Here is a 24,465-nt window from a genome sequence, read left to right on the forward strand (position 1 = left end):
CTTATGGCCTGTTCCGATTGACTGAACTCAGCTGAACTGAACTGAACTGATTTGAACTGAACTGAACTGAACTGAACTGAACTTATTAATTAGTGATTTTTAACTACGGATTAGTGATCTTTGATTATTTATTGATTATTTATTACTATACATATGTGTATATACAAATGTACATATTAAAATATTTACGAAAAATATACTATATAATTATAATTATAAAATGTATGGAAAATATATTATAAAATGTATGGAAAATATATTAAAAACTTGAAACCTCTAAACATTTTAAACACATATACTATTTATTATTATTATTATGTATTGATGATTATTATTATTATTTATTGATTATTATTATTAGTATTATTATTTCAATTATTATTGTTATTATTATTATTATTATTATTATTATTATTATTATTATTATTATTATTATTATTATTATTATTATTACTATTATTATTATTATTGTTAATAATAATAATAGTATTATTATTATTATTATTATTATTATTATTATTATTATTATTATTATTATAATTATATCAGAAAAAACCTACAAAGTCAATCAATTTACAAGAAATTAGTGGGGAGCCGAGATACAATCTGGGCCCCCACCCCTCTAGCTATAGCGAACCCGATCCTGCTGAAGATGTGAGCTGCCACACGAGCACCAATGTCCTGAATCTTAGCAAACGCCTGAACCCGCTTCAGCAACGCAATAGCATCCTTATCTAATTCCCCCAACGAAGAAAAGGAGAAAGGAAGAAAACCGTAGCCAATAGCCTTGCAACGCGCCCCATACTTGTCCCGCTTCCGCTGAGCCGTCGTAGACACAACACGACCAGGAACGAAGTCAGACAACCCCGATTGTGTCAAAGGTGAAGATCCCGTCAAGTCAACACATACATCAAGGCCTCTATCCCAGGAATAAAGCAACATATCTGCTGGTCGAAGAGCCCCGTCGTTCTCTCCAGTTAACCCAACGTTAACCTCTTTTCGAGCAGAAATCCCAGACCGAAAACAAATATCAACAAGGGTATCACGAACAACATTGTGCCGATGTTTAATACCCACCATCCCAGCACAAGACACTGCATGATCCCCATAAATATCCCCATCAAAAACCCTTAAGCAAGCAGAACACGGTGCTGAAATGGAGAACAAAGGAACACCCAACCTGTAGCAAAGAACACTACGGTAAGTCTTACCATTCATAGTCTGACCCAAACCCGATATCGGAACCGCCCGCAACCAGGCCGAAGAGTGATCCCCCTGTTGGGACTTCCATAAGGCAACCTGACGCGCAGATAAGGAGAAAGTAGAATCTGCAGATGCAGTGACCTTCGTGAAATATATATCTGCCAATTTTTTCATGAGTCTGGGGGCAGCGATCTCACTAGGGTTACTCATAAGGTCAGTCTCCACAGTCCTGTTAAAAAGACTAAGAGCACCATCGAATGCCGGTCCCGGACCAACAATACCAGAATTGCTAAGAAGCGTAGCCTGAAGACCAGAAGACTGTAGACGCGACGCAAGGAAAGCATAATGCCGAACATCACCCGCCGAATAGACACCCAAACCACCATAAGAAAAAGGTAAGGTGGCAAGTCGCCATTGCCAATCACCAAAACCAGGCAATTATTATTATTATTATTATTATTATTATTATTATTATTATTATTATTATTATTATTATTATTATTATTATTATTATTATTATTATTATTATTATTATTATTATTATTATTATTATTATTATTATTATTATTATTATTATTATTATTATTATTATTATTATTATTATTATTATTATTATTATTATTATTATTATTATTATTATTATTATTATTATTATTATTATTATTATTATTATTATTATTATTATTATTATTATTATTATTATTATTATTATTATTATTATTATTATTATTATTATTATTATTATTATTATTATTATTATTATTATTATTATTATTATTATTATTATTATTATTATTATTATTATTATTATTATTATTATTATTATTATTATTATTATTATTATTATTATTATTATTATTATTATTATTATTATTATTATTATTATTATTATTATTATTATTATTATTATTATTATTATTATTATTATTATTATTATTATTATTATTATTATTATTATTATTATTATTATTATTATTATTATTATTATTATTATTATTATTATTATTATTATTATTATTATTATTATTATTATTATTATTATTATTATTATTATTATTATTATTATTATTATTATTATTATTATTATTATTATTATTATTATTATTATTATTATTATTATTATTATTATTATTATTATTATTATTATTATTATTATTATTATTATTATTATTATTATTATTATTATTATTATTATTATTATTATTATTATTATTATTATTATTATTATTATTATTATTATTATTATTATTATTATTATTATTATTATTATTATTATTATTATTATTATTATTATTATTATTATTATTATTATTATTATTATTATTATTATTATTATTATTATTATTATTATTATTATTATTATTATTATTATTATTATTATTATTATTATTATTATTATTATTATTATTATTATTATTATTATTATTATTATTATTATTATTATTATTATTATTATTATTATTATTATTATTATTATTATTATTATTATTATTATTATTATTATTATTATTATTATTATTATTATTATTATTATTATTATTATTATTATTATTATTATTATTATTATTATTATTATTATTATTATTATTATTATTATTATTATTATTATTATTATTATTATTTTTGTTATTATTATTATTTTTGTTATTATTATTATTATTATTATTATTATTATTGTTATTATTATTATTATTATTCTTATTATTATTATTATTCTTGTTATTATTATTATTGTTTTTGTTATTATTATTATTGTTTTTGTTATTATTATTATTGTTTTTGTTGTTGTTGTCGTTGTAATAAGAGCTTAAAAGAATGAAATTTGGCTTTATATCATTAGCAATATCATTAGACATAAATTAAGAGCTGAACTGAGCTGAACTGAACTGAACTGAACTGAACTGAACTGAATTTCAACGGAACAGAACAGGCCCTTAGTGTCTGTAGAAAACCACCTTTTTCTTGAGATTAATTTATGAAAAACCGTGCATCGCACGGGCTTTCATCTAGTATCTTTAATATTATAATGAAAAATTATGTATTAATATAATACACATTATTACGAATCTAATAAGACTCCATTTGATGCATTTCTCCTTATATATTAACGTACATAAATGGCCAAATTTTAGACAAACCAGACAATAATTAGATCATATAAGAGAAAATAAATTCAAATCAGATTTGATACGCAAAAATAAGATAAACAAAACAAACCCAAAAAAAAAAAGAAAAAAAAGAAAAAAAAAAAAAAGTAAAGATGAAGGCGTTATGTACGTCAGATCTACTTTTAAATAATCAAACTGGTGTGTACCCCGGGCGATGCCCCGCGTTGCTAGTTTGTGTACCTCTTGCTTTAATTTAGCAATTATGTTCGACTATTTGTATAGTAAGTGTGTGAGTGATTTGGGCGTTGCTTCGGATGTCACTTTTTTTTTACATCATATGTTTTTATATTCTAATCTTGTGAAAAATAAATAAATTATATTACCTTTATTTTACTTAATAAATGAAAGGGAATATATAATATTATGTGCAACTTAAAACATTAATAATAGTTGGTTGAGATGGTGAATGTATTACTTATATGTATTGAAGGTTATGGGTTCAAATCTTATTCAAAGCATAGGACATCTGAAAGAAACATCCACTTGAAATGCAGTACGGAGTCACTGCTGTGTCTTATCAGATGGAGGTTTGTTACCAGCATTCCACCAGTCAACCATATGGAAACTAAATTGACCAACTTAACCCACATAACTGCTCTTGCTGAAGTAAGCTGTAACTGCCTTTAATTTACCATTCAAGTAATTTTTTTCCACTTCGAGTGACCATGGAGTATCTGAAGAAGATATTTTTTCCACTTCGAGTGACCATGGAGTATCTGAAGAAGATAAAGAAAGTTCTGCTAGTTGGAGAATATCAACATTTCTTGGCAAGAACATGATAATCAGTGAGGCAGTTGCCTTGAAAGTGTTAAAAAGAAATTGCCCATCATGTGGCTGAAGCATGCTTATGTCATAAGACTTCACTTTGAGATAATCAGGCCCTCCCCAAGGAGGTGACAGAAAGACCGTATCAGCCTTTAATGTTGGTGCCACAGAAAAACTATCTCCATTGATAAAATCAATTCTGTCTTCAACCCCATAGATGGCTGCATTATGATGGGCATAATCAATTTTCTTCGGATCAATATCAATAGCAATCACATGTTTACTCGTCTTTGCAAATTGTATGGCATTCCCACCAACACCGGTAAAGCAATCAATTACAAAGCCACCACCAGAACGGGAAGCATGATGTCTGGCTATTGCTTCAGGAGTGACAGAAAACCACCCTTCTTCATCCATTTGTATACCAACATCAAATTTGGAAAATAAAAGATACCTTTGACACCAATATTTGGTTATATTGACATAATACTCTTCAATTGGTTGAAATTCATGATCATCATTATTGTTGAACGACTTCTTCCTTCTTCTATTTCTTCTTTTTGTCTTTTGTTTGGTAGCAGCGAGTGTATCTTGCAAGTGGAATCCATTGGCCTCTTTCTCTAACTTTCCTATTGGTGCATGATTGATGAGGTCATCATCACATGCTGTTTCAACAATGCTACTCAAACTGCTAGAATTCGACAATTGGGCTATTAAATTGCCATTACAGTCTCCATTAGCATTCTCACACGAACTGTCAACAGAGTCATAGTTATTTGACCGAGATACGCTAGTGAACATGTCACCAGAACCCTCTTTCTCTCTTTCGTTTTCTGGATTCTGATGACTGGTGGTAGAAAGTGAACAGCTTGGTGTAATTGCAGTCTGACAATTTCCATCAAGCACAAGGTGATCATATAATTTTACCGCACAGGATTCATCAGAAACCATTGCTGAACCAGATGATAAATCCTGAGTGGTGAGAGCTTGAACACCAAACACTTTGTCTTCAGTCCGTTCATCAAAGCATGTCTTATCATCCAATTCATGTCTATCTAATTGTTCTTCATTTTGAGAAAAAGCGGGATCAACAACAGCACCAATCACTTCTGTATTTGAATCATCACATATGTTAGAGACATCACCATAAACAAAGCTTTCCATCCCAGGGGGTGGATACCATGTGGACTCTTCGGTTCTGCTGTTGTAAAAATAATATCTCATGTAAAAAGAATCCCAGAAGGCATTCCATTCACCAGAAACTGTATTGGAACTGAAGTTGCTATTAGCATCATTTTCAAGAACCATATCGGAGTCTAAAGGCATGCCAGCAACCTGAGTCTGTTCAATACACATCCTGGAGCCAAGGTCATCCAATTGCATAGCATCCCCTAACTGATCCCCCTTTGCATCAACTCGTTCCATCAAACTTTTATCTTTTTCTTTTGGATGCTCTACGATACAATCATCAAATATATTGCGTCCACAACTTGTGTTCGTCTCCAACAAATTTGATGTAGCAGCTATAGAAATCTTGTTTTCCATCTGGAGATCAGTCTCCAACAGGTCTTCAATGAGAGCTTCACAAGACATATTTCTAGGTACATCAGCCACATTAGCAGGCTGCTCCCCATCACTAGAATTAGACAATCTAACAGTGTCATCACAGACATCAAAGCCAGAACAAGAGAGTTCAGCCTGATCTGGCATAGATAAGGAAGATGAATTGCTTGATGTATCTTGAAACTCTGCATAAGTTTGGCTCTCTGCATTCGGATTGGGAGATAGTAGAATTCGATCCTTGAGCCTATTCTGACTATCTTGATCCTTACGCTGCACTAATTTATGTTTTCCCTTAGGCTGCACACTGCTTGGCTGGAAAATTAAAAATATTCAGAATGTGTAAGTAACTTTAACATTACAAAGAAAATCTTTGATACAGTGGTGACAGAATTTTTCATGAACAAGATAAAGAATCAATTCAAATTGAACCACAAAAATTCCCCTAATGAAATAGCATTAGATAATTGTTTGAGTATCACCTCGGACACCATTACCCCCAAAGAAAACCATACAAGAACTTTTACTTCTTTTTTTATTTTCTGTAGATTGTTGAACTGCCCTTATTCACTCATTCTTCCTAGAGTAACTGAGGAAGAAAGTAACGGTTAAAAAATGCATGTTCCTAGCAAAGGAAAGTACTTTATAAGTAAAGCAAGTGGTACCAAAAATACTGCAACTACCACTGATTAACTCCAATTAGCTCCCAAATCCAATTCCCCCTCCCCCCTTCCAAATCCCGTCGAAACCAACAAGACAATTCTCATCAAATATTTTACATTCCACTATGCAGCGAGTACAAACCTTCAATGTCTCAATCCCATATAATCTATCTCTTAATTTTAATATGACCTCTTACAGGAGCTACAGCTATGCCCAAGATCATGTTTTCAATGGAAAGCGTTTATAGCTGAATAAAAATCGAACTATAACTGTAATATCACCTCAAAATTTTGTCACCTGGCATTTAATATTAACGATTATCCTACGCTGCCTGGTTTTAGTCTTGCCAGACATATGCCCATATGATATAGAAAACATTTTCATCCACCAAACAACTCGTTCACTGCAAAGGCAAAAGGTCCCAAGACTCCCAACTTTCTACTTAAATAAAACTCCTTAATCCTTATAGTCCAATTTCAATGGTGCTGACAGAACAGTCCATTTTCAAATAACATTAAAGGACATTTTTTTAATGGTACTCCTACATAAAACTTAAGGTAATCTAAGTAAGACCATTCTATCAAGATACGAAATGAATAAGATTAGCCAAATATACAAACATGAAAATAAACAAACATTGGACTAAATCCAACAAAGTAAACACAAATCAAATAAAGTTTTAAACTTTGTACCATATACAAAAATGATTAAACTTCAACTTACTTGTTTGCTAGTTTGGAAAGTGAGAGGAAGCCCAAGTGCACTCATTTCTAAGGAGATATCAACATCCTCCATTACAACACTTTCTTCTGATCACAAAACAAACCATATCATCAATAATCAACTCACTAACCATAATTTATGCACTTGAAAGAATGAAATCACTAACCCAATGTTTCGATGCTCGATTTCGAGCTAATTTTCCCACCATGATCGTCATCGTCATCATCATCATCATATTTGAATCTCTATTCAACAACAATCATAACAATTAAGCAAAAATTAAAATTCAATAATTGCTCGTACAAAATCTCAAATTTTGAATACAAAATTGAAAATGAAAATCTTACGATGTGTTTGGGACATGAGGAAACTTGTCGATTATCATCAGTTGGAAAACCATCATCCCTATATAAGCATAAATTCCCAGTCAAATTCTGAAAAAAAAAAAAAAAAACACAACAACAACAAATTGGAGAAGCAGAGGAGAAAGAGAGTGAAAATTACAGTAAGAATACTTCGGTAAGCTTGAAGAGAGAACCTAAAGCTTTGATTGCAGGTGAATCGAGATCAAATTCTGAAGCATTCATGGTTGCTTCTTCTAGTTTTCGAGGTTTTAGGGTTTATGTAATTTGCCTAATATTTTTTTCAATTGGTTTTCAGGAAATTGAATTTTCCCTCTCTATTTGCCTATTTGATAATGTTAAGCGGGTTGGATTGAAATGTAATTTGATTTTGGCAGTTCATTACCAAAAAGGGCCTCAATGTCTATAAAGGACAAATCCGGCTCACAATTATAAGGTGTCAATTCGGATGTTTGGATCAGGTTTGATAAGGTCGGATTAGGTCATGTCAATTTTTATTGTGTCAAAGCGAGTCAAATTTTGAATCGATGTTTGGATCAGGTTTGGTAAGGTCGGATTAGGTCATGTCAATTTTTATTGTGTCAAAGCGAGTCAAATTTTGAATCGGATATTTTTCGGATTGGTTTCGAATCGGGTTGGGTGTAGTTTTGACACCTCTAATTATAAACACTAAGAAAATTAGAAAAGGTGTTGATTCAAGCCATCGAGTCAAGTTTAGTTGGATCGCGTTTAGTTACTTATTCAATCGTGCATAACCCACCTATGAAGGTTAAATCTTCAATCAAGTCAACTTCAAATTAGGATATATCTAGTCAAATTGGGTGAATTTTTTTATTTTTTTTTATTTATATTATGGATCATGTTCGGTAGATACTAAGTAGAGTTGCCAAGAGTTAAACTAACAACATAAAATGATCTAGACTCCCAGATGAGGATATGGCTAGTGTTGGCGTGGTCTTTAGGAACTCTCATGGTGCATTTATTTTGGCTACAACAAAGAATGTTGGTGCGTCTACTTTTGAGTGTGTGGAAACAATGGTTGTGCGGTATGCTCTTCAACTAGTAATGAGATTTGGGCATGTAGGGTTGTGGGTTGAATCAAATGCCGTCATGGCAATCAATGCGAAGGAATATGGATTGTCTCCCATTAATGTTATTTATGATGATGTTAGATTTCATATGGCTTTGCTTGATTGTTGTTCGTTTGCTCATGTTAAAAAGAGCTTGTAACAATGTTGCTCACCATATAGCACGATGAGATACGAGGGAAACTCGGAGTATGTAAGTTTGGATCCTTTCCCTCAAAGTATCACAACTTTGGCGGAATTGGATTTAATTAAGTATAATTATTGGCTCTTTTTCCTTTCAAAAAAAATAATCTAGACGTAAAATAGTGGGACATTGGTCCACTCAATGTATCCCAATTCTCAAATCTCAATCAAAAGAAGGTCGATCTAGTTTCTAAACAAAATTTGTTTTCGAGTACTTAAATTGCAATATTTTTTTTTCCGACTTTACCATTTCACAAACTAAGATCGGCTTAAAATCACCCTTTGTGCCTCTCTTCCCAATTTCACCCTATTCACTCCAAGGGAGCACACCACAATGTCCTGCGGCAAGCCAACCTGCCAATCAGGAGGCTGCAGTAGTTACGACGACGAACAACCTCTCTCTCCCACCAAACCTCCAATCACCGCCAATGGCCGCCGCCAACCCCCCTTAAACCCTAATACATGCGTCAAGTGTAAGCTCAACGACGCCGTCGCCGGTGGTTCCGGCGGCGGCGATGACGGCCGGTTTTGCGCCGACTGCTTCCGTGGTTCTCTCTTCGGAAAGTTCAGGTTTTCCGTCACTTCTACTGGCATGATTTCTCCCTCTGATAAGGTTCTCGTCGCTTTTTCCGCCGGCCCTTGTTCTCGGTAATTTCCTATTGTAGTACTTTCTTCATTGCTTAATCATAATTTATACTTTTTAGTAGAGTAGAATACTAGAATTCTATGATTTGTGTATTTTTGATAGCATAAAAGAAGCTTGATAGTGTTGGTGAGTTGAGTAGCAAATGTTGTGAATTTATATTTGAGACTGGAATCATGTAAGTGTGAATTCGGTTGTGGATTAATACTGATTTAAAGATAGTGATTTAAAGTTCGGTTTCCCTAATTCGAGCTTACGCTGCTAATGAACATATTGCTTTGCAATCTTAGGGAAGTTTTTGTCATGAGCACTACAGAAATGATTGAAATCAGGAATTTCATTCTGTGTCAAATTAGAGTACTTGGTCTCTGACTTAGGGTATAAATTTTGGCCTGTAAATCTAGTCATGCTTGTGCATCGTAACTTCTAAATCGTTGTTAGTTTGGTGCTTAGGAGTTAGGAGGTATCTCTCATGATATGTACCGACTACGATGAATAGAGATGCATCGAACTCTTCAAGATTCCGATTACACTAGTTTTAGACTTTTAGCTTGTTAAGTCCTGGATCATTAATTAGGGGAGTGTTTGGTATAAATATTGTAAATGAAAAAAAAAGAGGATTTAATAAGTGGGGGAAAGGATAATGATAAACGTTACTTTTACTATATGTTTGGTATCCTAGTGGATGAAAACAATTTGAGTAGATTGTGATTGAGTAAGAAAACATATTTTGTTTCCACTAGTTTGTCAAGGGTAACAAATTGGGGGATTTTGTTACCCTTAGAAAATGGTATTTCTTACTTTTAACCCGTACCAAACAACTAGAAATGAGAACACTTAATTGAATTTGTTTCCTACATCTAAAATTACTATACCAAACGCCCCCTTAGACTACTAGAGTTATAACTTATAAGTTTGCTTTTAAGACAGGGTGGTAGTTTTCACCCTACGTGATAAGCAGTAGGAAACCTAGAAGGTATCTTTTTGTGAAAATGCTCCGGTGCTGGTTATAATTGAGTGTCACAAGGAGTTTTATGTGTTTAACTTAAGATATTATGGTGTTTGTTGATACTAAATGCAAAAAGTAGCGTCTGACTGAATAGGCTAGCCGATTGCTTTATTCTCTAGCATTTATCAAGTTAGCAGTAATAGAAGAAAATTGCTAGTGTTATATCCTGTTCTGAAGAAGAATTCTTATGTACCAGGGTGGCTTTACAATTTGTCCATGAGATGCAAGATAAAGCTCAAAAGAACTTTGAAAAGAGTAGGGATAGGTCTCTTCCTGTGTTTGGGGTGGGGGTTGTTTATATTGATGAAAGCTCAGCTCGGTGTGTTCCAACTGCTGAAGCAGATGCAGCAATTCAACATATCAAGGCTGTTGTCAGTGATCTTGCCACACCTGAAAAAACGTTGCACATTGCTCCTCTTGAAAGCATATATGCCTTGAATCCTGCTGATGGTAGAGAGAGGCTGAGAATGCTTTTAGAAACCATCAGTGATAATACCGGTAAAGAAGATTTTTTGACGCATCTTCGCATGCTATGTCTACAAAAGGTTAGACACTGTTTGCTATCATTTGTAGCAAGTTTTATCATGGAAAAATTGGTTTTTTAAAGCTATGTGATGGCTCTTGTGCAGGTTGCTCTGGAAAACGGGTACACTCAGTTGGTACTTGGGTCTTGCACATCGACTATTGCTCGTCATGTACTTTCGGCAACTGTTAAGGTTGGTCTTTGTTATTTTGATCAGAGTTCTAAAACATTTTTGGATCTTAGCTTTATTTAATGGGATTTATTAAATTCTTTTCTGCATTTATTTTGTTTGGTGCAGGGCCAGGGTTACTCCTTACCAGCAGATATGCAGTATGTTGATGCAAGATGGCATGTGCCTGTGTTGCTTCCACTTCGTGATTGTCTTGCACAAGAGCTCAATACTCTTTGTCAGCTTGATGGGTTTGTTAACTATATTCCTTCAGTGTGCTTACTTTTGCTTAAGGACCTCTATGTGGTTATTGTGTAGAAGCTCCTCTATGTCTTAGGTGCATATCATTCTCTTTCACGCTTATGACTCTCCTGTTCCATTTTTGACAGGGCAGATTAAAGACACTAGCAACAGTAACTGGTCCTCAGTCTGGAATCAATGCATTGGTTTCATCATTTGTCTCACTTTTACAGGTTAGAAAGTTAGGTATCTGTAGTATTTCATGTGCAATTAGCATGAATCCTATCAGTATTTTAACAGATATTCTGCCCATTCAGGAAGAAAATCCTTCTCGGGAATGCACAATTGTGAGGACTGCTGGAAAGCTTACACCTTTCAGTTTTAATAGACTACCCGATGTTGATGACCCTAAGGCACGTCTAGCATCTCAAAGGCGTCAAAAGAAATTTAATATCAAGTCAGATGAGCATACTCCACCAGAATCGTTCTGTCCTCTGTGCAACAGCCCGCTTCATGCTTCTGACTCCTCAAGCTTAGGCATTATTTCTGGTGAGCAGCAGAGTGCCGAGACATTTGGAGCAACTTGCTGCTCAAGTTGCAGATACCAAATACTTCCTGACGACTCATTGTCTATGGACCAGTTCTATGCACTCTTACCCCAGCCAACAATGTCCAGAGCAGCAATCAGTGACGCCTCCAGTAACCATGCATTGCTAAGGCAAGTAACATCTAATTGCTTTTTTGTGCATTAAATCTTGCATAGTCAAATAATCCATTGAAGTAGTGGTTTATACTTTGCCATATGAGCTACTGTGTGCGTTTTTTGTGTTCTGAAGTGTGATTGCTGGTTGGATTAGTTAGTTATGTTGTTTGGTTTCTTTAGGACTTTTTTTTCTTCTTCTGGAAAGTCATTCATCTTAGGAACTATAATCCTTTTCAATAGGCATGGGTTGGATGCGTCTTATGTAACTAATGGTCAATGGATGACAGGCCAGTGGGTTTTTCCGAGTGTATAAATTGAACACTCCTCTCTGTTCGAATTTATGAGTATTAAAACATTTGATTCTTTGTTTAGGTCTGAGAAGATTCAGACCTGTGTTCCCTTAATCACATGAAAATAATTCCGAGAGATCCACATAGAAAATGCCTTCAAAATGAGAATAATATGGTAGTTGGTACTTAATAATATAATATGGGAATCTCTGCTTGTAGCTAAGTTCCTGCCATCTTATTCATAGTTGTCAGGTTTTTTTTTTTTTTTTTTTTTTTTTTTTTTTAATAGCTCCGGGGGATGCTATGGTGCCATGTTGGGGATAGCCGGATAGGGGGATGAGTGGAGAGGAGAAGAGAATAATTCAATAGTGCCTCTTGTTTTGAGTATTGTTCCTTGGGGAGAGGCGCGCTTAGCTCTTCTTCTATTTATCCCGTTGATGTTAAATGCTGATGATCTCATGACCTGTATACAGGGAGCAAATCCAGGATTTTCTACTTTCAGATAGTGAAGATGGAAGCTAAAGCTTGACAAATCAGATGGATGAATTGTCTCTGCACTGTTTGTAAAAGCCTTTGGTGATGCGATTTAGATGTATGATCAGGTCTCACGTCTTATAACTTGCTGTTTAGTTGACTGGAGGATGTGCAAAGGCGAACAAGGTGATGGCTACTAATGACTAGCTCCCTATATTGCTTGGCTTGGCAGCATCAAAATTTTATGCTCAATGTTATGGAGTTGATTCAACTCTAGCAGCACTGAGGAGAGGGTAGACCTTCAAAGTACAGTGACAGCTTTGAAGCAAAATAGCATTGCAGTATCCAAAAGTTGGTGTTTCTGCTGCAGCTTGTATTTTACTTATTTCAAATTTGCAATCTATTTGTGATTCATTTCTGTTCTCTAGACTATGGTTTTGCAGAAACTAGAAGTTTTCTAGATTATTGCTCAATTTTGATAATCTTGTATGATAGATCAATCTTCCGAGATGGGTAATGCCGATGCATTAATTGTAATTTTTCTGACTCTTTTTTTTTAGTTAAAAGGGAGCCTATTTGAAAGTACTTTGAGGTGAGAATAACGTCATTCAGTCATTCAGCATATTAATCTCCTTGAAATTTCTGCTCCTTCAATATGATTCTGCTTTGAACTAGAACATTAGTTATGTAGTATTTTCTGAGAAAATACCGGTTAATATGCAACATTAACAAGACTCGTTTATATGAGGGCGCACCAATCATTTTCACCTTTTTAGTAAGGGCAAACTTGTAAACATGCGGGTAGGACCTCTAACGCCCAAAACAGGCGTTAACTCCTCGTTTGTTTACAGTCCCGTTCCTTTCCGTAACTATTTTCCGTTGCTGAAGCAACTAGTGTTTCGATCTCCTGAATGGTCCGACTCTCCTCCAAAAGATACTGCAGGTGGAGAGCATGTTCTCCATAATTCCACTGATTCTCATATGGAATTGAAGTTACCCCTAGTTTTCTATGTCGATCTGAATTGGTGTCTGTGTTTTCAAACCACGGAGGCGGCGGTACATTGTCGTTTCTTCAATTTACGACATCATTTTCAATTTATCGGGTTGATTCTTCCTATTATTGTTGTTGTAAATTGAATTTGTTTACAATTAAATAATTTATTGATTGATTGTGGTAATGTCATGTGTAATTCTATGACTTGGGTAATTTAATTGATTAATTTGGTCAAGTTAATTGGAGTTAATGTCATGTATAAATGAGTTGATTTGAGTTAAATGATACATCATAATTGCGTTGATGAGCATGTAATTGTGTTGGATTGATGTCAACTGGAGTGAATATGAAATGCAGGAAGTTTAAATGATAGTGTGTTCATATAATTACGTGGGTTGAAGGTGGATAGGAATTACAGTTGGTACTATGGATTTTCTCATTGCAATTCTCAATTCCATGTCCACCATGAGAATTCGTTGGATGAGGATATATCATTCGCCGACTTCCTTTCCTTACCCCAATTTTTAATCTCTGGTGTCGGTTCATTATGATCATCACCGAGAAGTTTTTCGAGATCGAGTTTCAACTGCTCCTTCTTCTAGCCGGAGTTGCAACGACGGTGGTCTTCATCGCCTTCTATCCGACCTCCCTTGACGGAGCTTAAGGAAGTGAGAGTGAAGGAGGTTAAATGAAATGCAGGAGAGAGAAAATGGTCTCAAATCGTGTTCAACCAGAATAACGGGTTTAGCTAGATGTTGTGATTCCCAAATTCAAGACAAAACGGCATTTAAAATGACCGTTTCCAATGGCTAATGTCAAAGTTAAGTGTCACATGACCTGCAGATGAAAAAAATTGCGAAAATGTCATCATATTAACAAAGATTGTTAATATGGCTTATTAACCGGGACTGGCTCGTATTTCTCCTTTTATCAGTGAAATAATGTGTTTTATTTAGAATTTTATGGAGAGGAAGAAACAAGTGGCAAAGTATATTGAAAGAATGAGCAAAGTATTAATCAGTATATATATATATTACTATTGTGACAGAGTGCATATAGTAAAAATAGCGCAGAAATAAGATGATGTACAAGATAATAATAAATCAGACTACTAATGTTGTAGCAATAAGCAACTCTTTCCTTCATTTTTATTTCCACTGCTTCTTTCAATTCAGAGCAAGCCAAGTTTATATTGTCATCTTTCCTAACCTCTAAAAAAAAGCAGAGCTGAAGAGTGGAGTCATTTCCTACTCCCTTCACTCATGTGAACTGCGTACAAGTATGAAGTAGTTCCTTCACTATTCAGCTACCGAAATGTCGATTTACATGATTTAGCATGAAAAGAAAGGTGCTATGATAGTTGTATCAATTTCTAGCTTCTCTATGTTCTGAAGACTGTGACTTGCACATGAAAATCTTGGATCTCTAATCAATATTACTATTCTGAATAGCAAGCATGAAATCTTTCAGGGTTGTTCTTCAAGTAAACAAAATACATTTCCTGCAACGACCGAGATACAAGGTTTTGCCACTCGCATTTGTAAACCTCCTTGTTATATAACCTCTCACTATGCTTCAATCTGTAGACATTGTTCAAAAAGGGTCAATTAAAATGAAAAGGATCGGATAAAAATTAAATAAATAAGAAAATTGCTGTCTATTTGTTACTTGAACAAAGCAGATTTCGTTGGCTGCAGATAGGCAAAAGGGATGACCAAGAGCATCAAATAACATCTACAAATAACCACCAGTATACAGTAAGGGCTTGTTCTCTTACGTTGAAATTCAGTTCGGTTCAGTTCAGCTCAGCTGAGCTGAGCTTAGTTCAGTTCAGCTCCTAATTTCCTTCTCTTATAAAATATTCATTTCATTTCAGTTCAGTTCGGTTCGGTTCGGTTCAGTTCAGTTCAGTTCAGCTGAGTTCAGTCAATGAGAACAGGCCCTAAGTAAATCTGACAAGTAGCCTACATATAATGCATTGATGCGGTTTTAACAGAAATTGCGATGCGTGATGTGCCAGGGTGATAAAATAATAACGAGTCAAGACTGGGGTATCTCGGTCCCACCCACTCAAACTTGAGCTTGGGAATTTCAGGCTCAACTTAAGCTCAAGCCCGAGTCACGGGTTTCAACTACAAAAATAAACTTTCAAATAACTAATAACTTGCAGCTAATATTTAGCAATGTTATCAAGTGCTCTACTCATTTGTAAAATTTACTCATATATTATTATACTACCTCTGTAAAAGGTAAAAGTGTATATGCTCACAACTGCTTAGCTCAATTAAGTCTCGAGCCAAGCTTACCTTTGCCAGGCTTTGACCAAGGCAAGCTCGAGTAGCTTGCAAGCATGCTAGATTCAGTATTACCTCTAAAGGTGCCTATGATGGAAGATTAAAAGTAACATGTTGTAGCTTGCAAGCATGCTAGGTTCATAATTACCTCTAAAGGTGCCTACGATGGAAGATTAAAAGTATCATGTTGTAGCTTGCAAGCATGCTAGGTTCATTATTACCCCTAAAGGTGCCTACGATGGAAGATTAAAAGTATCATGTTTAATCCAAAACTAAAGGCAACTTTTGTTCTAGTGCAATCATAAAACAAAATATCCCCCCAAAAATCAGTTTGGGAAATTGTACAGCAACAAATTTTAAAGTCTTAATTCCAAAAAAAATAAGGTTGGCACTTGGCAGCACGAATCAAGAATACATCTCATGTTGTTTCTACATCTCATGTGGTTGTCCACAAAGATCCTCTTCATTTGCTGCTATCTAGTGCTACAAGTTCATGTAAACCCATTTCCTCCATACATGTCAATTTTAACTTCATCCATTTAAGTCAGCTTTAGTCTGCCTCGACTTCTTTCAAAATCTTCATAATCCCAAACTTCTACCTTCCCTATAGGTGCATACTCTGGCCAACTTTTCAAGTCAGCTTAAGTCTGCCTCAACTTCTTTCGAAATCTTCATAACCCAAAACTTCCACCTTTCCTATAGGTGCATACTCTGGCCAGCTTTTCACATGCCCAAACCAATGTAGGCAATTCTCCCTTACCTTAAGCTCGACTACTCCAACATTCTTTTGAATATCTACATACTTAAATATTCAATTTCTCAGGGTGTCCGCACACATCTGTCTCACTATAAGCATCGTTGTTACACTCATCTTTTTAAATGCCCACCAGTATGACACCAGTCTAATTGTTATCCTATAGACTTTCTCCTTTAATTTAAACCAATTGGCATGCTATGGTCGCATAATAACTTAGCCACCACACTTAATTCTATGAATCACATCCTGATCAGTATTTATATTTCTATGTTGACTATGTAAAATTGATTTGAGGTACTCAAAAAACTTGGCTAATGGCTATCTCCTTACCATAGTATGTTACAACATCCTCAATCCTCTCTCTTACCAAAAGGAAACTAGACTTCTTATAAACATAGAAATATTCAATAAAACAAAAACACTGATAGAATATGGATGCATCCCAAAATTTTCTTACCCTTGATTTTCAAGGAAGGAGTGGGAAGGGGAATACATATATTGAAAATTGCTTAAAACAGGAACAGATTCTTCACATTCAGATCTGATGCATTCTAAAAAAAACTAGTAACTGGAGTAGATTTTTACATATTCTTGTTTCAATGTAATTTAACAAAGAACAAAACTCAGTAATTGATATTCAATTATTCACTAACCTGCTGCTTCTATATTGTTTTTCCGCACCACACCCTTCTCTAACACTTTTGTCGTGGTTTCACAGGCTTTAGGTAGCAAGCCTGCAGACTAACCATCGACTTCAAAACCTCAACCAGGTTTGCTTCTATTTCTACCCCAGATGGCTCAAGAACTCTCAAAGCTCGAGCAACAGCTTCCATGGTACTCATGCACCCTTTAAAAGGTTCCTTCTTCAGAATGAGATCTGAATCATATATTGTCCCACCACCAACCTCAAAATCACAATCAAAACATACACGAGTAGAAAATTTCGATATAAATGGGAGACTCGCAAACATCATCTCCTTAGCATGTTTCCAAGTACCGTCAAATACAATTAGAACAATCCCATTTGTGCATGCACTATTCAATGATGATCTCCACTCGTTGATTTCTATCGCAGGCATCAATTCCGTGCCTACATTGAAAAAATATAAAATATAAATTGACGGTGAAGATTATGTAAATCAATTGCAGTCCACAGCTTTAGTCAATTCCACTTGATCCAAGATAGAACAGTGCTGATAATAGGTTCATAGATTATCTCTCCATGTACAAAATTTGTTAAAAACCTTTGCAAAAACCATATTATTATACATTCCTCACAAATATCAACTAAAAAATTAAGCCCAAAATAAACATGAAAAATAGTGAGTTGCCCCGAGTTGTTACTTTTGTAATCGTGTAATTGAGGTATTTTTATTTAGGATTTTGAAATCTGAATTGAACATTATTGAATGTTTTTTTTTAACAAAAAAAAAATAATAATAATAAAAATAAATCATATGGTTTACGCTTATGTAAATTTATTTTTCATATTTATAATTTTATAACATATTAGAGCAACTCCAATGGCAAGCTAATTGTCAAATTAGCTTGTCATGCCACATAAGCTTTCAAGCTAATTATGTTTGTAGCTAGTTTGATCCCCAATGGCTAGCTATTAGCCTACTATTTAAATTATCAATTTATTATATTTACTAATTAACTTGGAAAATTTCACAAGAATAATCCAACCTTTCGCTGGTTCTCCCAAAATAATCCAACTTTTGAATCAACCCTGAATAATCCCACCTTTGATATATATTCTCCCATACCGAGCCTAAGTAACCGGTTACCTTAAGATTAGGTAATTTTTTTTTTCCCTTTTTTTTCCTCCATGAACACTTCTTTCTCTTTCTTCCTCCATGAACACCTTTCTTCCTACTTCCTCCATGAACACAACCTTCATCCTAACCTCCATTACCATCTCGTCCTTTATCCTTCCTCCATCACCACGAACCACAATAACCACCACCTCCATTTTCGTCCCAATAGCCAATCAACCACCTCCTTCATCTTTTCTCCATATTGCAAACCACAATCACCACCATGAAGGGAGAGAGAAGGAAAACGGGGAAAGGGAAGTTTTGAAAGTGGAGGCAGGAAGGGGTGGTTTCCATGGGTTTGGTGTGACAGTGGGGGGTTTGTGGGTTTGTTGATGGTGGTGCGGAGGTTTATGGGTTGCTTGATGGTGCGTGGAGGTTTGTGGGCTGGGTTGATTTTGTCACGGGTTGACGGAAGTTGGGACAGTGGGGTTTCTGTTTTGGTTGATGGTGGTGCGGAGGTGGGTCGGTCGGTCGGTGGATCGACGGTGGTGTTGTGGGGCTATGGTGGTGCTGATGATGGTGGGAAGCTAAGGGTGGATTTCTATTTATTATTTTTTTTTCAATTTTTTTGGGATTTTTAATAATTTTTCATTTTTTAGGATTTTTCTTTTTAAAATTAAGTTTAAATAAATAAAAAAAAACCCCCAATTAGAAGCTAACACGTGGCTTGGCAACCGGTCATAGAGGGTATGGTGACCTGCTATGGGCGGTGTGGGAAAATAATAGGTAAAGGTGGGATTATTCATGGTTAATCCAAAGGTTGGATTATTTTGGGAGAACCAGCGAAAGATTGGATTATTCTTGTGAAATTTTTCAATTAACTTTTAATATTTTCTTTTTGGCAAGTTTTTTTCAAGCAAATTAGCTTATGAGCTAAGATGGTTAAATAACCAACTTTGTTATAAGTGGTTTGTGTTCAAATCCCCTTAACCCTAGGTGATCTGGCGTCATAAAGTGTTTGTAAACTGACGTGGCGTAATTTAAAAGGATTTGCATGGACGTGTATAGATAGATATATACTTTGTACGAACCTTTAATTCGATTTAAAACAAGACATAATTCGATTTAACGACAGTATTTATTTATTTGTTTGCATTATATATTCTTCTTTTAATTGTTTCAAAAGAAACCGCACAGCTAGCATCATGCACTCCCAAAATCACATCCACTTATTTAGACATTCCCTCAAATTAGGAAAATGTAACTCAATTAAACCAATGTCGTAACGAATGTTAAAAAGACTAATATTTCGATTCATACAAGATGAACTCGAGTTTGGTAAGTCAAAGATTATCTAGTTCAATGTCATATAACTATATAAACAATTAAAAATTAAACATTATAGAAATGCAAATAAATCAAAAATTACTTTCTCAAAAACTTTAAAAAATTCACAAATTCCATAATATACAAAAATTAAGCATAAATCTATACCTGGAAAGAGAAAGACTGCGCGACGATTAGGGTCAAATTCATTGGTTCCATGGTAGAGAGAATCAAGGGTTTGTGAGGAACCTTGGCGAAGTTTCCGACCAACAATGATTTCGCAATTTTGGAGGCATTTTGTGAGAACTGGAACTGTTGCTAATCTTTGGCGTTGTTCGTGAGGATGTTGTAGGATTACAATTTGGGTGTTGGTTGAAATTGGGTTTTGTGGTATTTTATCGCACAGGCAGACGTTCACTGGACGGTCGCATCCGCCGGAGCATATTTTCCGGCGTGTTTCGCCGGCGTCGGTGGGTGTTGGTGTTGCTGTGAATGGGAGTTGTTCTTCTTCCATTTGTTGAGTCGAGTCGAGTCGTCATAACTCATAAGCCCATTTGTTTTGAAATCAAATTTTGGGCCAAGTTCTGTGCTCATATGTCATTTAATGTTTTTGTTATTAAAAAAAATGTCACTTTATTTTTAGAATTTTAGGTGAATAACAACCTCAAAATGTACCCTATATTGAATTAACCACTCTTTTTACGAAACAAAAAAAATATCATCCATGAGTCATGAGCCATTAATGTCAAAACAAATAAATTTCACCACTCCTTTCCAAATCCAACCAGTTTTCCAACTCAGTTCGGTCAGTTTAACACAGGATATATTTTGGGGTGTTTATTTACAAAAAAAATCTAATTTTTATTTTTAAAACTATTTTCCAGATATTTTTAAAATGATGCAAATGAAAATTGATGAGAGATTTATATGTATTCTTTTATAGGAGTGAGTTTCAGTTTCTCTAATTGAACTTTGTTTCATTGACAAAAATGGTAAATAATACCTTATAAAAAGTATAGAATAACTTTTACAAATACGGAGTATTATTTTGACAATTATATCCTTTAAATTGTTTATTTGCTAATTTTCCCTCGTTAATGTTAATTGCCTCGTTTTTAAAACTCTTATGAATAGTGGGCATTTATACCCCTAAAACATTTATTTACATATTTTTCCTCATCGATAATGTTGCCAATAACTAAATTTGTGACATAAAGTCAAACCGAATTAAAAGCTCCCCAAAAATGACTAGCAATAACGCGCATCACACGCGTTAGCCGCCCTGGTACTAAAAAAATTATCAATATTTTACTGCTCTTTTGCTGCTAACGAACTCACCTTCTTCCTTTCGTCTATAAAGAGCGAGCTCCGTCTTTTTTGTCTTCTTCAACCTTCCTTCTTCCTTTTTTGTTAGCAATGGCGGAGGAACCCAGCACTACAACAAACACTATGCTTAATACCATAACAAACTTCAACCCTAATATTGCATTAGTGCCAATGCATTAGCTGAATCAATTTGCGAAGGAAAATAATGTAACATTTTTCTTTATTATCTTTATTGTACTTTTCTGAAATATTTCTCACCGACTTGATTTTGATTAAAAATAATTTTTCATTTTTTCTCGCTTAATTGGCATGTTACCAAGTATGTGATATGATGTGGCAAATGAGGTAACACTTCGTGATATGGAGTATTTTGGTTGTTCTACTCTCATTACCCACTTTTAAATACTCCTCTCTTAAAGTGTCACCTCATTTGTACTATCTCATACTCCTCTCACATTTAAATCCAACACTTTTACATACTTACCCTCACACTTACCTACTTCAAACACAGTTCTTCCTATTTACCAATATATTTACAAAATATTTACCGACTTCTAAAGTAGGGAATAAATATCACCATTTACCACAAAACAACTATTCTCATTGTAAGTGTTTGTACTCTCAACTAGAACTAGCAAAGTGGCAATCTTGATTTGACCTGAACGACCGAACTCGTGACCCGAAGCTTGACCTGAAAAATAATGACCTAAAACTAATCTAAAACCCGAATCTACCCCACCTGACCCAAAAGTGTAGCTAACTTGATCTTGACTCAACCCAAATTTGATCTGATACTGAATGAGTCGACCCGAAGTTAACATGGTTTGATTTTAACCTGAACAAACCTGATACTTGAATGCCCCAAACTATAAATACCTAACACCCAAACTAAAAATGTCTGGTGCCATGAATGACTCAAATTGTTTCATCCCAACTGTAATTGAACTCACAAATCGAATAAAATTATTGATTTGAACATGAATATCGACACAAAATGAACAACCCGAACATAACCCAATCTGAACCTACTTGACCCCAAATTGACCTGATTTGAACATACCTGATGCGAACTCGGGCAATACCCATACCAAACATACCCATAAGTCGTATTGACCTGACTCGACATAAATCGAACCCAACCCAAATATGACCCGACCCGAATGACCCGTTTACCTAGTTCAGCAAGGCCCAATCCATAACTATTATAAAAATGCAAACTTTCTACTATTCCTTATGAATAGTGTTTTTTGGTGCTATGACATAGGTGCCCTTAAATTAAATGAAATGCCAACTTTGCCCTTGCTTAATCCCTTTGCTTTTGCCATCTGTATTGAACAGAGGAGGTGGCCTTCGTGTTTCTGTTGCAGTGACAGCTGTGTTGTAATTTTTTTTGTAACATAGTTACTTTGACTTTTGGGGATTTGGGTGCTCCTCTTGCATTTGGTTTGGTTTGGGCTGCTCTTGCATTTGGTTTGGTTGAATGATGAGGTGTGGAAGGAAGCTCCTTTCGTCTGGGTGCTTGCCTAGGAAGAATGGGTGGTATGCTTTTTGGTTTTCATTTTCAGGTTTGGTGTGTTATATTACCTTGCATGTTTGCCTCGATGCATTCCTTTTTTGTATTAGGCTGTCAGGATTGTGAATAGCTTCGGATTTGAGTGCTTTACTTGGCCGTCACTGCAATGCTATTTTTAATTTTAAGGAAAATTTATATTTTTTAGCGAAGAAGACTTTCCGATGACTTTGATGTACTTTGCTTGCTGCATAATTGTAGGGTTATTAATAATGGGTGCCCTTGTGTATCATAGCCTATATATAGAGGTATGTGGGTTTGTTCTGGGATATAAAATCCTCGTCTGAGTTTGCTCTGCAGAGGTATTCGTTTGAATGTTGCCGATTCCCTTTAATTGCAATTAGATTGTTTGTTGTACAGTCTTTCCTGTGTATTATGGACTGCATATCTTTCGGAATCCCTAACAAATTGAACTTACGATTAATGACTTGCCATTGAATCGAGATCGTTTACCAGGAATTGCGGTTTGCCTGTTCTATTGAAACATCGCCTGCTTTGTGTTTGATTTGAACTTAAGCCTAATGACTTGCTGATAAATCGAGTTGCTTAGCCAGAAATTTACAGTTTTCCTTTTCTATGGAGGCATTGCTTGTTTAATGTTTTAGAGTGCATTAGATTTGGTCTGTTAAGGGGGTTTTGGGATGAATTGGCTCTGCTCTTATTGGTTTGTACATGCATGCATTTATTTATGTATCTATTTTTTAGGTCCAGATAGCTGACTAATTAATTTGAAATTAAAATCGGCTCTAAACCATTCTGTGTGGTAATTGCATTGTAGATAGGGAATGATATTGTCGCTTTGATGTACATAGTTGGTGTTTTGCCTCTGCACATAATTCGTTTTGGTGAATTTGCTGCATAAAATTTGACTCATTAAAATCAATTGTTTGATACAGCAAGTAGATAGATGGATTTATGTGTTTGCCCTTATTTGTTGTTGGATTACAGGTTTGCTGGTTTTATTGCTTGGTCTGTTGTCGGAGTTTATCCTGTTCTGCCGTTGTTAGAAAGTCTGTCAAGGTAATTCCTATGATTCCTTTAACCTGTGGTTTAAGTAGCTTATGATACCTTGTTATATGGAAATGTTTTGCTTTGGTGTGCATTTGAGCTTGTGAGTAGGGTGTGTATGGGTTTAGTGTTCGTTTGCTATGTACTTGCCTCTCATGTGTTGTATTCCCTGCTGCTAAGTTGCCTTCTGTAGTAATTAGCATCTCTCTCACGTATTTATTTCATGCCTTAGGCAGTTTATAATGCCTTATATGGTGGTGCTTTGCTTTAGTGTGCATATGAAGCTGATAGTATAATTTAGTGCGTATGAGTTCAGTGTTCAGTTGGTATGTGTTTATCTTTTGTGTGCTGTATGCAATGGCACTACGCTTTGCTTTGCTATTCCGTTTATTGCCTACCTTAAAGCTTATTGTGGAGTTTTGCCTTTGGTATAGCTAGATTTGAGTGGTGTCCCTTAGGAGGTGAAACCCTGTGTTCTGAGTACTCTGTCCTGAACATCGATTTTGCCATTACAGGTTATGGCTAGACTTCCAAACAAAGTCTTTGTCCCTTTTCAGCCTCTTTTGGAAAAGGTTGTCGCTTGGCTGCATTTTCCATCTCCGGTGTATGGATTCATAGATGCTGATAAGAACAATGCCTTTGTCCGGGTTAATAAGCCGAATTC

At 34.7% G+C, this 24,465-nt stretch overlaps 3 protein-coding genes across 4 annotated transcripts; 1 reads left to right on the forward strand and 2 right to left on the reverse strand.

Annotated features, from left to right (window-relative positions):
* Positions 1 to 3,782: 3,782 nt before the first annotated feature.
* LOC145631003 (uncharacterized) lies at positions 3,783 to 7,830 on the reverse strand. Of its 2 annotated transcripts, none has more exons than XM_081683114.1 (5): positions 7,587 to 7,830; positions 7,430 to 7,487; positions 7,249 to 7,327; positions 7,083 to 7,165; positions 3,783 to 6,011 (listed from the first exon to the last, which is right to left on the reverse strand). In XM_081683114.1, exons 1-5 carry the CDS (start codon positions 7,667 to 7,669, stop codon positions 3,951 to 3,953), a joined length of 2,364 nt encoding a protein of 787 aa, XP_081539240.1. In that variant the 5' UTR covers positions 7,670 to 7,830; the 3' UTR covers positions 3,783 to 3,950. The 2 variants fall into 2 exon arrangements, with proteins under 2 accessions (XP_081539240.1, XP_081539239.1); XM_081683113.1 differs by having other exon boundaries at positions 7,083 to 7,168.
* Positions 7,831 to 8,971: 1,141 nt separating this feature from the next.
* On the forward strand, positions 8,972 to 13,314 carry LOC145631004 (cytoplasmic tRNA 2-thiolation protein 2-like). The gene is made up of 7 exons (XM_081683115.1): positions 8,972 to 9,363; positions 10,564 to 10,912; positions 10,997 to 11,083; positions 11,189 to 11,310; positions 11,454 to 11,532; positions 11,617 to 12,021; positions 12,770 to 13,314. Exons 1-7 carry the CDS (start codon positions 9,050 to 9,052, stop codon positions 12,812 to 12,814), a joined length of 1,401 nt encoding a protein of 466 aa, XP_081539241.1. The 5' UTR covers positions 8,972 to 9,049; the 3' UTR covers positions 12,815 to 13,314.
* A 1,563-nt stretch (positions 13,315 to 14,877) lies between these two features.
* On the reverse strand, positions 14,878 to 20,477 carry LOC145631005 (tRNA-uridine aminocarboxypropyltransferase A-like). The gene is made up of 3 exons (XM_081683116.1): positions 20,066 to 20,477; positions 17,465 to 17,901; positions 14,878 to 15,340 (listed from the first exon to the last, which is right to left on the reverse strand). Exons 1-2 carry the CDS (start codon positions 20,409 to 20,411, stop codon positions 17,504 to 17,506), a joined length of 744 nt encoding a protein of 247 aa, XP_081539242.1. The 5' UTR covers positions 20,412 to 20,477; the 3' UTR covers positions 14,878 to 15,340; positions 17,465 to 17,503.
* Between the last annotated feature and the right edge of the window lie 3,988 nt (positions 20,478 to 24,465).

Source organism: Chenopodium album, chromosome 5, assembly GCF_948465745.1.
Source record: "Chenopodium album chromosome 5, dcCheAlbu1.1, whole genome shotgun sequence".
In the NCBI taxonomy this organism is placed as follows: Eukaryota; Viridiplantae; Streptophyta; class Magnoliopsida; order Caryophyllales; family Amaranthaceae; genus Chenopodium; species Chenopodium album.

Excerpts from the sequence above, each read along its gene's own strand:
- LOC145631005 (XM_081683116.1), bottom strand. The coding sequence starts at position 20,411 with ATGGAAGAAGAACAACTCCCATTCACAGCAACACCAACACCCACCGAC. Across the intron at positions 17,902-20,065 it reads CGCAGTCTTTCTCTTTCCAG|GCACGGAATTGATGCCTGCG; the intron begins GTATAGATTTAT and ends TTTTCAATGTAG.
- LOC145631003 (XM_081683113.1), bottom strand. The coding sequence starts at position 7,669 with ATGAATGCTTCAGAATTTGATCTCGATTCACCTGCAATCAAAGCTTTA. Across the intron at positions 7,328-7,429 it reads CCTCATGTCCCAAACACATC|AGATTCAAATATGATGATGA; the intron begins GTAAGATTTTCA and ends GTTGTTGAATAG. Across the intron at positions 6,012-7,082 it reads CTTTCCAAACTAGCAAACAA|CCAAGCAGTGTGCAGCCTAA; the intron begins GTAAGTTGAAGT and ends TTAATTTTCCAG.
- LOC145631004 (XM_081683115.1), top strand. The coding sequence starts at position 9,050 with ATGTCCTGCGGCAAGCCAACCTGCCAATCAGGAGGCTGCAGTAGTTAC. Across the intron at positions 10,913-10,996 it reads GCATGCTATGTCTACAAAAG|GTTGCTCTGGAAAACGGGTA; the intron begins GTTAGACACTGT and ends GCTCTTGTGCAG. Across the intron at positions 11,311-11,453 it reads ACTCTTTGTCAGCTTGATGG|ATTAAAGACACTAGCAACAG; the intron begins GTTTGTTAACTA and ends TTGACAGGGCAG.